Source organism: Schistocerca piceifrons, chromosome 1 (genome assembly GCF_021461385.2).
Source record: "Schistocerca piceifrons isolate TAMUIC-IGC-003096 chromosome 1, iqSchPice1.1, whole genome shotgun sequence".
In the NCBI taxonomy this organism is placed as follows: domain Eukaryota; kingdom Metazoa; phylum Arthropoda; class Insecta; order Orthoptera; family Acrididae; genus Schistocerca; species Schistocerca piceifrons.
In genome coordinates this window covers 960800109-960813649 of record NC_060138.1, presented here as the reverse complement: position 1 = coordinate 960813649, position 13541 = coordinate 960800109, and the positions used below count along the sequence as shown (strand labels likewise).

Here is a 13541-nt window from a genome sequence, read left to right as displayed (position 1 = left end):
CACAGAAGTGTCACAACATGACGTGGCATTTACTCAACTAATGTCTAAGTAGTGCTGGAGGGAACTGACATCATGAATCCTACAGGGCTGTCCATAAAACTGTAAGAGTAGGAGAGGGTGGACATCTCTCCTGGCTTTCCACACAATTCTAATGTTAGTGGTAAACCCAGTATATCACAACCTTCTGTGAAGATCTTCCTGAGGGCACAGATTATTCTGGCTACTAACTGGAATATAATATTTGAAAAATTCTAACAGAAATAGAGAGGAAACAAAAATAATGTGTAGTGTGTCCTTAGAGAGTCTATAAGTTACTTGGAAAAAGTGTGGCACAAGGAGTATAGTGAATGGAAAGCTGCTTTGGGTAAATTACTATGCTTCAGAATATGTATATTTTATAAATTACAAGTCACTGCCAAATGTTTCTGTCTGTATGTGAATAATGTTAATCTCAAAGACTATTGTAGAGATTTTGATTTCTTTTTTCTTTTTTTTTTTTTTTTTTTTTTTTTTCTAATAGATAAACCGATTCACAAGAATGTAAGTATAATTTATAATTGTAATAATGATGTACTTACAATATATGCTCTATTATCTGTTCCACATTTAATTGACATTTGGAGTGGCATCTCATGGCAATGATGGGAGCTATAAGCTGGTCAGCTGCAGAGGAGGTGATATCTGGCAGGAAAACCAGTAAAGTAAACAGTCGCCGCAACTCCAAAGAGTAGCGAAGCTTGACCAGAATCTGTATGTCTTATTGTATCTTCCTTACATATTTTTCTGTTGGTATGTGAAGGGGGCAGCAGCCTTTTCAGTAGTTGCAGGGCCAACAGTCTGGATGATTGACTGATCTGGCCTTGTAACACTAACCAAAACGGCCTTGCTGTGCTGGTACTGCGAACGGCTGAAAGCAAGCGGAAACTACAGCCGTAATTTTTCCCGAGGGCATGCAGCTTTACTGTAAGGTTAAAAGACGATGGCGTCCTCTTGGGTAAAATATTCCGGAGGTAAAATAGTCCCCCATTCAGATCTCCGGGCTGGGACTACTCAAGAGGACGTCATTATCAGGAGAAAGAAAACTGGCATTCTATGGATCAGAGCGTGGAATGTCAGATCCCTTAATCGGGCAGGTAGGTTAGAAAATTTAAAAGGGAAATGGATAGGTTAAAGTTAGATATAGTGGGAATTAGTGAAGTTCAGTGGCAGGGGGAACAAGACTTTTGGTCAGGTGAATACAGGGTTATAAATACAAAAACAAATAGGGGTAATGCAGGAGTAGGTTTAATAATGAATAAAAAAATAGGAGTGTGGGTAAGCTACTACAAACAGCATAGTGAACACATTATTGTGGCCAAGATAGACACGAAGCCCATGCCTACTACAGTAGTACAAGTTTATATGCCAACTGGCTCTGCAGATGATGAAGAAATTGATGAAATGTATGATGAGATAAAAGAAATTATGAAGGTAGTGAAGGGAGATGAAAATTTAATAGTCATGGGTGACTTGAATTTGAGAGTAGGAAAAGGGAGAGAAGAAAACATAGTGGGTGAATATGGATGGGGGAGAGAAATGAAAGGGGAAGCTGTCTGGTAGAATTTTGCACAGAGCATAACTTAATCATAGCTAACACTTAGTTCAAGAATCATGAAAGAAGGTTGTATAGATGGAAGAACCCTGGAGATACTAAAAGGTTTCAGATAGATTATATAATCGTAAGACAGAGATTTTGGAACCAGGTTTTAAATTGTAAGACATTTCCAGGGGCAGATGTGGACTCTGACCACAATCTATTGGTTATGACCTGTAGATTAAAACTGAACAAACTGCAAAAATGTGGGAATTTAAGGAGATGGGACCTGGATAAACTGAAAGAACCAGAGGTTGTACAAAGTTTCAGGGAGAGCATAAGGGAACAATTGACAGGAATGGGGGAAAGAAACACAGTAGAAGAAGAATGGGTAGCTCTGAGGGATGAAGTAGTGAAGGCAGCAGAGGATCAAGTAGGTAAAAAGATGAAGGCTAGAAAAAATACTTGGGTTACAGAAGAAATATTGAATTTAATTGATGAACGGAGAAAATATAAAAATGCAGAAAATGAAGCAGGCAAAAAGGAACACAAATGTCTCAAAAATGAGATCGACAGGAAGTGCAAAATGGCTAAGCAGGGATGGCTAGAGGACAAATGTAAGGATGTAGAGGCTTATCTCACTACGGGTAAGATAGATACTGCCTACAGGAAAATTAAAGAGACCTTTGGAGAAAAGATAGCCACTTGTATGAATATCAAGAGCTCAGATGGAAACCCAGTTCTAAGCAAAGAAGTGAAAGCAGAAAGGTGGAAGGAGTATATAGAGAGTCTATACAAGGGTGATGTACTTGAGGACAATGTTATGGAGATGGAAGAGGATGTAGATGAAGATGAAATGGGAGATATGATATTGTGTGAAGAGTTTGACAGAGCACTGAAAGACCTGAGTCGAAACAAGGCCCTTGGAGTAGACAACATTCCATTGGAACTACTGACAGCCTTGGGAGAGCCAATCCTGACAAAACTCTATCATCTGGTGAGCAAGATGTATGAGACCGGTGAAATACTCTCAGACTTCAGGAATAATATAATAATTCCAATCCCAAAGAAAGCAGGTGCTGACAGATGTGAAAATTACCGAACTACCAGTTTAATAAGTCACAGCTGCAAAATACTAACTCGAATTCTTTACAGACGAATGGAAAAACTGGTAGAAGCCTACTTCGGGGAAGATCAGTTTGGATTCCGCAGAAATGTTGGAACACGTGAGGCAATACTGACCCTACGACTTATCTTAGAAAATAGTTTAAGGAAAGGCAAACCTATGTTCCTAGCATTTGTAGACTTAGAGAAAGCTTTTGACAATGTTGACTGGAATACTCTCTTTCAAATTCTAAAGATGGCAGGGGTAAAATACAGGGAGTGAAAGGCTATTTACAATTTGTACAGAAACCAGATGGCAGTAATAAGAGTCGAGTTACGTGAAAGGGAAGCAGTGGTTGGGAAGGGAGTGAGCCAGGGTTGTAGCCTGTCCCTGATGTTATTCGATCTGTATATTGAGCAAGCAGTAAAGGAAACAAAAGAAAAATTCAGAGTATGTATTAAAATCCATGGAGAAGAAATAAAAACTTTGAGGTTCACCAGTGACATTGTAATTCTGTCAGAGACAGCAAAGGACTTGGAAGAGCAGTTGAACGGAATGGACAGTGTCTTGAAAGGAGGATATAAGATGAACATCAACAAAAGCAAAACGAGGATAATGGAATGTAGTCTAGTTAAGTCGGGTGATGCTGAGGGAATTAGATTAGTAAAGTAGTAAAGGAGTTTTGCTATTTGGGGAGCAAAATAACTGATGATGGTCGAAGTAGAGAAGATATAAAATGTAGACTGGCAATGGCAAGGAAAGCGTTTCTGAACAAGAGAAATTTGTTAACATCGAGTATAGATTTAAGTGTCAGGAAGTCGTTTCTGAAAGTATTTGTATGGAGTGTAGCCATGTATGGAAGTGAAACATGGACGATAAATAGTTTGGACAAGAAGAGAATAGAAGCTTTCGAAATGTGGTGCTACAGAAGAATGCTGAAGATTAGATGGGTAGGTCACATAACTAATGAGGAGGTATTGAATAGAATTGGGCAGAAGAGGAGTTTGTGGCACAACTTTACAAGAAGAAGGGACCGGGTGGTAGGATATGTTCTGAGGCATCAAGGGATCACAAATTCATCATTGGAGGGCAGCGTGGAGGGTAAAAATCGTAGAGGGAGACCATGAGATGAATACACTAAGCAGATTCAGAAGGATGTAGGTTGCAGTAAGTACTGGGAGATGAAGAAGCTTGCACAGGATAGAGTAGAGTAGCATGGACACCTACATCAAACCAGTCTCAGTACTGAAGACAACAACAACAACAACAATGTGAAGGCTAATTTCAGGTGTTCCTGTCAGGGTTTTGATAGTTTTCGCTACTGGATAGACTGATTCGTGCGGGAGGTTTGTGTATATAATATATTACTGCTACGCCCCCAACAATTATTTCAGCCATAGATACTTAGTGCTATTGTGCAAAGTCACATTGGGTCTCTAGTTTATCATATAAAGCAGAAAACTGTTAAACTGCACATAAGATAAACTCTATGCTTCATTATGTATTTTTGTGCAAAAAAATAATGTTTATTTATGAAAAATTACATGCATGTATAATTCACCATTTGTTTCCAAAACAATATGAAAGCATTTTCTTATATGAAAGGATATGTAACTCAGGCCAAAGTATTAGACACTGTTTTACATTGGGAAGTTCAGATGTTTCAGTAATGTACATGTTAGCACCACAATACAAAATAAGAGTTCTGTAACTTAAAGTTGGTAAATACAGCCTTGTGTCTTCAAATGTAGGTTTGCATGCTATGGATGAAGATTCAAACTCTTTAGAAAAGAATTCAACATAAGACGATTACAAACTACAAGGAGAATATCATACAAGATGGTTTTTGTTTTCCATTGTGCAAACTCAAAAATTCAAACAACTGGCATTTAAACGCACCACAAGCCATGCACCTACTGCTATGGGCTTTTATTGTGTAGACCATGTTTGAGCAAAAGTGCCTGGCAGAGGGTTCATCGAACCACCTTCACGAATCTCTGTTATTCCAATCTTGCTCAGTGTGCGGAAAGAATAAACACCTATATATTTCCGTACGAGCTCTGATTTCCCTTATTTTATCATGGTGATCATTTCTCCCTATGTAGATTGGTGGTTTTGCATTCACAGGAGAAAGTTGGTGATTGAAATTTCGTGAGAAGTGTCAGTCACAGCGAAAAACGCTTTTCTTTAAATGATGTCCAGCCAAAACGCTGTATCATTTCAGTGACACACTCTCCCATATTTCGTGAAAATACAAAACATGCTGCCCTTTGAACTTTTTCAGTGTATTCTGTCAGCCCTATCTGGTAAGGCTCCCACACTGTGCAGCAGTATTCTAAAAGAGGATGGACGAGTGTAGTGTAGGCAGTCTCCTTAGCAGATCTGTTACATTTTCTAAGTGTCCTGCCAATAAAATGCAGTGTTTGGGTAGCCTTCCCCACATTTTCTATATGTTCCTTTCAATTTAAGTTGCTTGTGATTGTAATCCGTAGGTATTTAGTTGAATTTACGACATTTAGATTTGACTGATTTATCATGTGATAAAAGTTTAACGGATTCCTTTTAGCACTCATGTGAATGACCTCTTACTATTAGTTACTTAGGGTCAACTTCCAATTTTCCCTCCATAGTGTGTTTTGTGCTTCTGGTGACTTTATTAGTCGATAAATGACTGCCTCATCTGTGAACAACCTAAGATGACTGCTCAGATTGTCTCCCAAATTGTTTATATAGGTAAGGAACAGCAGAGGGCCTATAAGACTACCTCAGGGAAATGCAGAAATCACTTCTGTTTTACTCGATGACTTACCATCAGTTCCTACGAACTGTGACCTCTCTGACAGGAAGGCACAAATTTAGTCACATAACTGCAATGATATTCCATAAGCACGCAGTTTCACTGTAAGCCACTTGCTTGGTACAGTGTCAAAAGCCTTCTGGAAATCCAGAAATACGGAATCGATCTGCATACGAATAAAGAGCTAGTTGTGTTTCACAAGAACGATGTTTTCTAAACCCATGTTGACTCTGTGTCAATAGACCGTTTTCTTTGCGGTAATTCATAATGTTCAAACACAATATACAAGGGTTGAAACTTTTAATAGTGGCAACTATTTATTTACAGCTCGTACAAAATAGATAAGTGTTTCAAAGTTTTACTGATCTTCAAAGTAGTCACCAGCATTGTGTATAACACATTTCCAGTGATGTGGAAGTCGTAGCAGTGCCAGTTGTGTTGACAGTTTGAGTGGCACATTCTATTGCCTGACTAATCTGTAGCAGTTCTGAAGCGAATGCCGTGAAGTGTTTCCTTAAGTTTAGAAATCGAGTTGAATTTACGAGGGCTTAAATCAGGGGAGTGCAGTAGGTGGTATAGCACTTAGCAGCCCCATCATTCAAACATTTCAGTAACAGCTTGTACTGTATGTGCTTGAGCACTGTCCTGCAAAATGATGGTCAGGTCCTGCAGAAAGTTTCATCACTTCTGTCTAAGCTGGTCATAGGTTGTGTTCCGAAAACAATCAGCTTCAGAACTGCTACAAATTCGTTGGGCAATAGACTGTGCCGCTCAAACTGTCAACACAACTGGCACTGCTAAGAGTATCCTATGACTTCCACATTGCTGGCAATGGATTATACGCAATGCTGCTGACTACTTTGAAGGTCAGTAAAATTTTGAAACATGTATATATTTTATACGATCTGTAAATAAATAGTTGCCACTATTAAAGTTCCAAGCCTCATATGTTCCAGAATCCTGCTGCATTTTGATGTTAATGATATGGGCCTGCTGATTTGTTGTTTTTTTATTTAACACAGTTTAATTGAAACGCCGTTTCAACATATCTCTAGTGTAGCCACAAGTGGAATAAATCTCTCATTTCCTCATTTTGATACAACATTCCCTGACTACTGACTGACTAGTACCAAAAGAGTGACTTGCAGAGTTATGGAATGATAAATTTGGAACATCATATAGCCAGACAGTTGATTTTTGTGAGTTCATGGGCTAGGGGTAGTGCACTAGATGCTATGCTCTGAATAAGTTTCTTGATTATTAATAAGTGTTTTATTTATTGCAGGAGTACTGATGTCCAGAATTTGTGGAAGAATGCTCCAGAAAGTGTTCAATATATTTTTCTTATATTTGAAGAAAGTGACTCATACATTGGATCTGAAGTAATTCTGGATCTTCACTTCATCAAAGGAATACAAATACGAAATGTTTTGAACCAGAATGAAGCACTTGCAAAGTTGTTAGGCATTTCATCATATCCTAGTATGATAGTTTTGGAAAGAAACAGTACTCCAGAACATCTTAGAGTTGTTGATAAGACAAGAGAAGAATTTCGAAAGGCTATTGAAATATTCTTGAGAAATAAAGGTATTGAATTTTCTGTAAATGAACAAACCGGTTCAAAAGAGAATAAGGACAGCGTTTTGAACTACGTTCAGAATGTGAAAGAGAATGGAAAAAAGCAGCCATCACACGATGTAGTTTTTCAAGCTGATTTAGAATTAGCAGTTCAGTATTCACTTAAACATGAGATACCATTGAAAAACGTAATTTCTGGTAAAATGCTTGATGCCCTTAGAAATTATCTAAGTGTTTTGGCTAAGTACTTCCCAACTGAATCAGAGGGTAAAGCTTATTTAAGAGCATTGCAAGGTAAAGCATTGGCCAATGTTTCTCAGTTGAAAGGTAGTGATTTTCTTGCTTATGTTAAAAAGCTTGAGCAGGGTATGAAATACTCATCCTTTATCAGTAACAGAGATTGGGTTGGTTGTAAGGGAAGTTCTCCTATTTATCGTGGCTACCCTTGTGGTCTTTGGACTTTATTCCATACTCTTACTGTCAACTCTGTCTTACAAAATGGAACAGATAAAAATTTTAAAAGTCTGGAGGTACTTGATGCTATGTTAGGGTACATTACACATTTCTTTGGTTGCCATGACTGTTCATTGCATTTTCAAGAAATGGCAGCAGAATCTATGCATTCTGATGTGCTAAAACCAGAGGATAGTATAATGTGGTTATGGAATGCTCACAACAAAGTAAACAAACGTTTGGCAGGAGATACGACTGAAGATCCAAAACATCCGAAAATACAGTTTCCTTCTAGAGATAACTGTCCAGTTTGCAGACATCGTGATGGTAGTTGGGATTATAATGAAGTTCTAAAATATGTAAAATTGGTGTACCGTAGAGAGAATATAAAAACCATTCCTGTAGAAGACAGAATTCATCAACATTCAGGTAGTAACAATTTTGAAGTTTCGGAACTTCACAGTAATAGTTTTTCAAGTCTAAAAAATACTGCTGCAAGTAATCAACGTTTTGGGTGGAATTTTAATATATTCGATGTGAGTCTTTGTGTTATTCTGTATCTTGTTTCAGCATGTATTCTGCTTCTAGTTTTCTTGAAGTTCATTGTAAGAAAAAAATATAAGAAGAAGTACTACGTGCATGACTTGCTTGGAAAAGTATAAGAAACAATGATACAGCTGTAAACAATCCATTGTTCCTGAAACAGTATTTCTTCTATTTCCGTTGTCTATCTTTTTTTTGATAGAGAGATAATGTGTAAAAGGTTTTTTGAGTGGTGGGTAATGCAGTCATAACTGTTTCCTTTTAATTTGTAATTTAGTAACCATATGTTTTATGGAATATTTGTACATGAAATGTTGATATTTTGGTTTTGTTATTATTATTGTTTATGGTTTTTTTAAAAAGGCATACAGTGGTTATCTATGTGGAAAAGTACTTCTTTTGAACCAGAATGTTACTTTGAATGACCCAAGTAGATAATTTTAAAATGAAATGTTTCAATCACTCTCATGTAGAAGAATTCAACAATAGTGAAAATTCTTTGCTGTAGTGTTCCACCTTTTCATATAAAGGTATACATTTTCTCATAATCCAAAAATATATAATTAAGTAGAATGTAGTACAGGGTTTTTGGGATTTTTATTGCCATTTTGTTGCACTTTTCATCCTTATGTTGATGATTCAATTGCCAGAAGGTATTCCACCAGGTACAGATTTTTTGTTTAAGAATGCACATGCTGTACCACACAATCCTCTCATTGCTAGTTTTTAATTTAGTCTCATTGCCATATTTATTTTTTCTGTCCAAGCATACCCTGGTTTCTTTTACCATACAGAAGACTGAAATTAGTCCAATTAGAATTGGTACATGTTAGGATAGGTAAGAATATCACAATATTGAATTTTCTGTGATAGTACAAGGTATTGAAGAGCATCAGAAAGATACAATAATGATGACAGTGGGTCAGGTGCAAATTCAGTTGAGAAAGATTGTTAAAATTCAAAGAGGCAGAAAGGCATTATTTGTACAGTATTATTGCCCTGTCTTCATTATAATTCGGAGAGTTCTTGAAATTTTATATTTCCCTATATTTAAAATTAAGGTAAATGATATTCAAACAGATCACAAGTGACCGCACTTGTAGACATATATTGTTCCAGTACTAAGACAGTTTTTCACTAGCCACACATAGTAAATAGATGTAATTTGCTATCTCGTTATCAACACAACAAATACTGAAGTGAAACTACCGTCTCTTGCACAAGTTGAGGTAGAATAAATGTGTGTTAACTTTAATACACTAAAAGAAGTTTTATAAACAGTTTTTGTGTTCAGTTATTTAACAGAATTTGTAAATTTAACTTTATTTTACTCATACCACCCCTTTATCACCATACAGCATTCCCAAATGGACAATTTATTTTAATTACACTTACTTTTATCCACTCAGGAGATATTCAGGTGTTCTCCCTGTGATCCACAAACTTCAACCTTACTTGCAGGCATCAAATAAAGAGGCATTCTACATTTTCTGAGAACGTTACAGGCTTGCCAATCCCCTCTTACTATGTCTATTGTCCTCTGTGAGCTACTGCCTACATCACTGTCAGTCCACTGTGAGCCCATATAAAAAAGACATAAAAAGGTAAAAAATGTTCCCTCATTGAAAATAAATCTAAATTGCTTAACAGCATGCACTGTGATCAAATTTTTGCTGTAAAAAAGTTGTTGCAATACCCACTTCACTCTCAAACAGGAGTCTTGCAGTATATATTTCCTGCATCTCCCAGTTGATGTGAACATGACCTATTTTTTGTTGACAGTTTGAAGTAGCAATAAAATTTGACTTTTGAAAAGCTTGACTATCTTGCTGTGTCTTTATTATTCATAATATTTTTATGCAATATATCCTGAAGCAACAAAGATTTGAAAAATATGGAAACTCGAGAAATTAAATTATGCATGTTACTACTCACAAAATTCTCACACAAATAGTAACAAAATGTAGTGAATGAAATAATAAGTGCGGTGTATAGTAGCCCACAATTTGTTAACAGTACTTTTGGCATATTTCAGAAATCCATTTATGTTGCACTGTAAGTAAAATTTCTTGAACATTTAACACTTTTCTTGTTTATTTATGAGAAATTAATTACAAACATTAACTAGTGTCACAGTATACTTATTGCTTAAGGTAGTTGGCCATATTCATTCATGTAGATTGTGCCTGTTCTGTCTGTTTAATTCATTTTGTTTGTCTGCAGCCATTTTAGGCATAAGCAGATCTTTTGATATGTGTGAAATTACTATTTACTGATCTGCACTGGAGACTCTTTAAGGGCCCTAGCATATGTGTACATCACTTATCTCTTCACTCCCTACATTCTTTTCAGTCTCAGTCTAAATAAACTGTGATTAGAATCTTAAATTTACGTAATTGTCTAAACAAATCATTTAAAAGTGTATTTTCTTTCTCCAAAAAATTCATAATTTAAGCTACTGTTTTGATTTGGTTCTTTTCTTTGGCTATTTGAGTTAATTTTATGTCAGATTGAAAATGTCCTTCCATGCTTTTAGTAATGATTGGCTTTTTATCTCTGTTAATAATTACGATAGGAATTTCTGCAAAATGCTACTGCCTCAACTATGTTCCAGACTATTGGAATCCAAATTTTCATAAGAATATTTAAGCGATTTTTTCTTTATTGCAGAACTTAAATTGAGATTATCAACATTTCATGTACAATGACACTATTAATGAGTTGTCCTTGGATGATGTATTAATATTACATTATTTACACACAAATTTTATTTGTCAAATTAGAAAAGTAAATATCTTGTTTTTACTTCTGAAAAATATGGCCCACAGTGTTATTTAATATACTCCAATATGTTGGTGGATCTTTTAATAGAATTTAAAATTAATTAAGCCCTGTGTACTTTATGATTATTCATATCTTATTAACTGTGATACATAACAGTGCCTTTTACAGGAACCTTTCTTTCCCAACTATCAAACATCACAATTTGAATTAATATTAATTATTTTAAGTACCAAAGATGAACATCAAACATTTTATTATGAGACTGAAGAATTTCGCAATTGCATAAGGTCACATTTCTGTAATGTGTACATGTTCAAGAAATGTTTGATACATTTATTAAATGACAAAGCTGGTAGACTGGATATTACAAAAATTTAACTTTTGTATCAAATAATAGGAATTTTACAATATTTATAGAAAAAGAGAACATTTAGTGTTTGTAAGAAAGTGTGCAATTTTAGTCACTACTTAAACATTCATTAATTTTGTCTCAAAATAAGATTTATGTGGATTAAGAAAGGAAATTAAATTAATACATGTAAAAGCTGTGTAGTAAATGATGAGTTGCATAATGTTTACCAGCAAAATATATTCTGTAACTTTCAATTTATATGTTTGTATAATATAAAAATAAGAGAGAAGAAAATGTTGGGGATACTACAAGAATTGTGACTACATTCAGACAAAAGCATGAAAACAAGAAATGGTTACTGGCATTGTAGAATGTCTCATGATTGTAGCATATATTGCGTGCTCCAGTTGTATCAACATAAAGAGGGAAGTTAATACATTTCATGTAACTTAAATTATTTTAAAGTTTGGGAATGAAATTCTATCTTTGTAATAGTTGGCCTGAGATGAATGAGACAATGCTACTTTGCCCAAGGAGAAATCTGTTTACAATAAATAGAAAAGAAACAAAACCTATGCCTGAGAAATCACAAAATGGCAGAGGCTTATATGCCACTGTATGTCCGTATTCTTTGACATGTTTTGCCAGAGCATTCTTATCCTTCTCTCCTTTTGCATCTTTTATTTGTCTCTTTCTGTTTGCACACCTCATTTGCAGTTTTTGAATTTTCCCTTGCCCTTGTTCTGAATGTTTCCTGCCGATAGTATAAATGGCAATTTTCTTGATTAGTTTGTAGTGTTAAACATTGTATCACGCAGTGCGCACTTACATGTTGTAGTCATTGTTCCTGTTCTTTTTATTTCTTTCATGATTTGTAACTGTAAAAATGCAAATCTAAACTGTCTTGTTATTGTTATGAGTGTAGTGCTTTTTGTATTTCTTGATCTCTGTTGTTATTTTTGAGAGTGTTATCATTTTGCTATCAACAAGTCTACATTGCATTTGGTGTGATACTTGAAGTTTCTTCTGATGCATCTGTGAGTACACTGACGAAAGAAAGTATTTTTAAAACAGAAAATCATGTTAAAACATACAGTATTAATTCAAAAAAAATAGTGGTGTGTGTTAGATATGAACTGAATTATAAATAATGAATTGTATCAAATGATGATCTTGTGTGAATGGTGTGCTTGGAAAAGAAAATAGAATGAGCTTGTAAAAACATAAAAATCTATGATGTTTATTAGTATTTGTACATATATTTAATCCTCTAGTATTTAAAATTTCTATCCTAGCTCATCAAAGGGTTTCATCATATAGCTAGCAAGTTTTCATTCTCTTTTGTGTGTGCCTGTTAACAACTCACTGCTTCTGCTGTTCAGTGATTGGTGTCGGTTACTCCTATATTATTTACATTCTACGAGAACTTTACTTCCTACATTAAAAAAGTGCTTTGAGTAGAAACAGAATGAGTGGGTGGCACAAATTCTGTTCTTAGCCATAGATTATAGAAATCTTCGGGGAAATCACATGTTTAACAGATTACTACCTGATTATGTGGGTCTGCTCAGGTACTTATTCATCCTAATCTTGTGTCTGTCAGGAAATGGTATGGAATCCATCTATAGTGCAAAGACAAATGTCTTTTACTTACATTCTCTCATCTACACAGTATTTTTTTGTTTAGGAATAGGAGTTAAATTTAGATTAACAGTGAACAAACTCCATTTTACGATACGACCTATTGTAAAACATGTTCTTTTCTCAGTGCAATATTGGACATCTTCCCCTCAGAAATATTGTCAATTTTGTTCAGAGTTACAATGGACCAAGTCTCCAATATTGTTGTGTAATGACACATGTTCATTGTGTATCTTTATCATTTAAATGTTTTGTAAATAGTGAAATTTTGAGTTTCAGTAGTTTGAAGAAGTGGGGAAAGACAAAAGGTAAACAGTGTCTTGTATCGGCAATCATTTAAGAGAGAATGTGAGAAACTTTGAGCATGTAATTCCTGTTTCCAGACTTGTGCACTGTTCAAAACCTACACATACATCTACATGGATACTTTGTAAATCATATTTAAGTGCCTGGCAGAGGGTTCATCGAACCTCCTTCACAATTCTGTTATTCCAATCTCGAATAACGCATGGAAAGAACGAACAGCTATACCTTTCTGTACGAGCTCTGATTTCCCTTATTTTATCGTGATGATCATTTCACCCTGTGTAGGTCGGTGTCAACAAAATATTTTTGCATTCGAAGGAGAAAGTTGGTGATTGGAATTTCGTGAGAAGATTCCGTTGCAACGAAAAATGTCTTTCTTTTAATGATGTCCAGCCCAAATCCTGTACCA

At 35.4% G+C, this 13541-nt stretch overlaps 1 protein-coding gene across 1 annotated transcript in view; it reads left to right on the top strand.

Annotated features, from left to right (window-relative positions):
- The window catches only part of LOC124713975 (sulfhydryl oxidase 2-like), a 63695-nt gene extending 51049 nt beyond the window's left edge, over positions 1-12646 (top strand). The window contains exon 3 of the mRNA XM_047243025.1: positions 6761-12646. Coding sequence (XP_047098981.1) covers positions 6761-8168 — 1408 coding nt within the window. The 3' untranslated portion in view covers positions 8169-12646. The remainder of the gene's footprint in view (positions 1-6760) is intronic.
- The last annotated feature ends 895 nt before the right edge of the window (positions 12647-13541 follow it).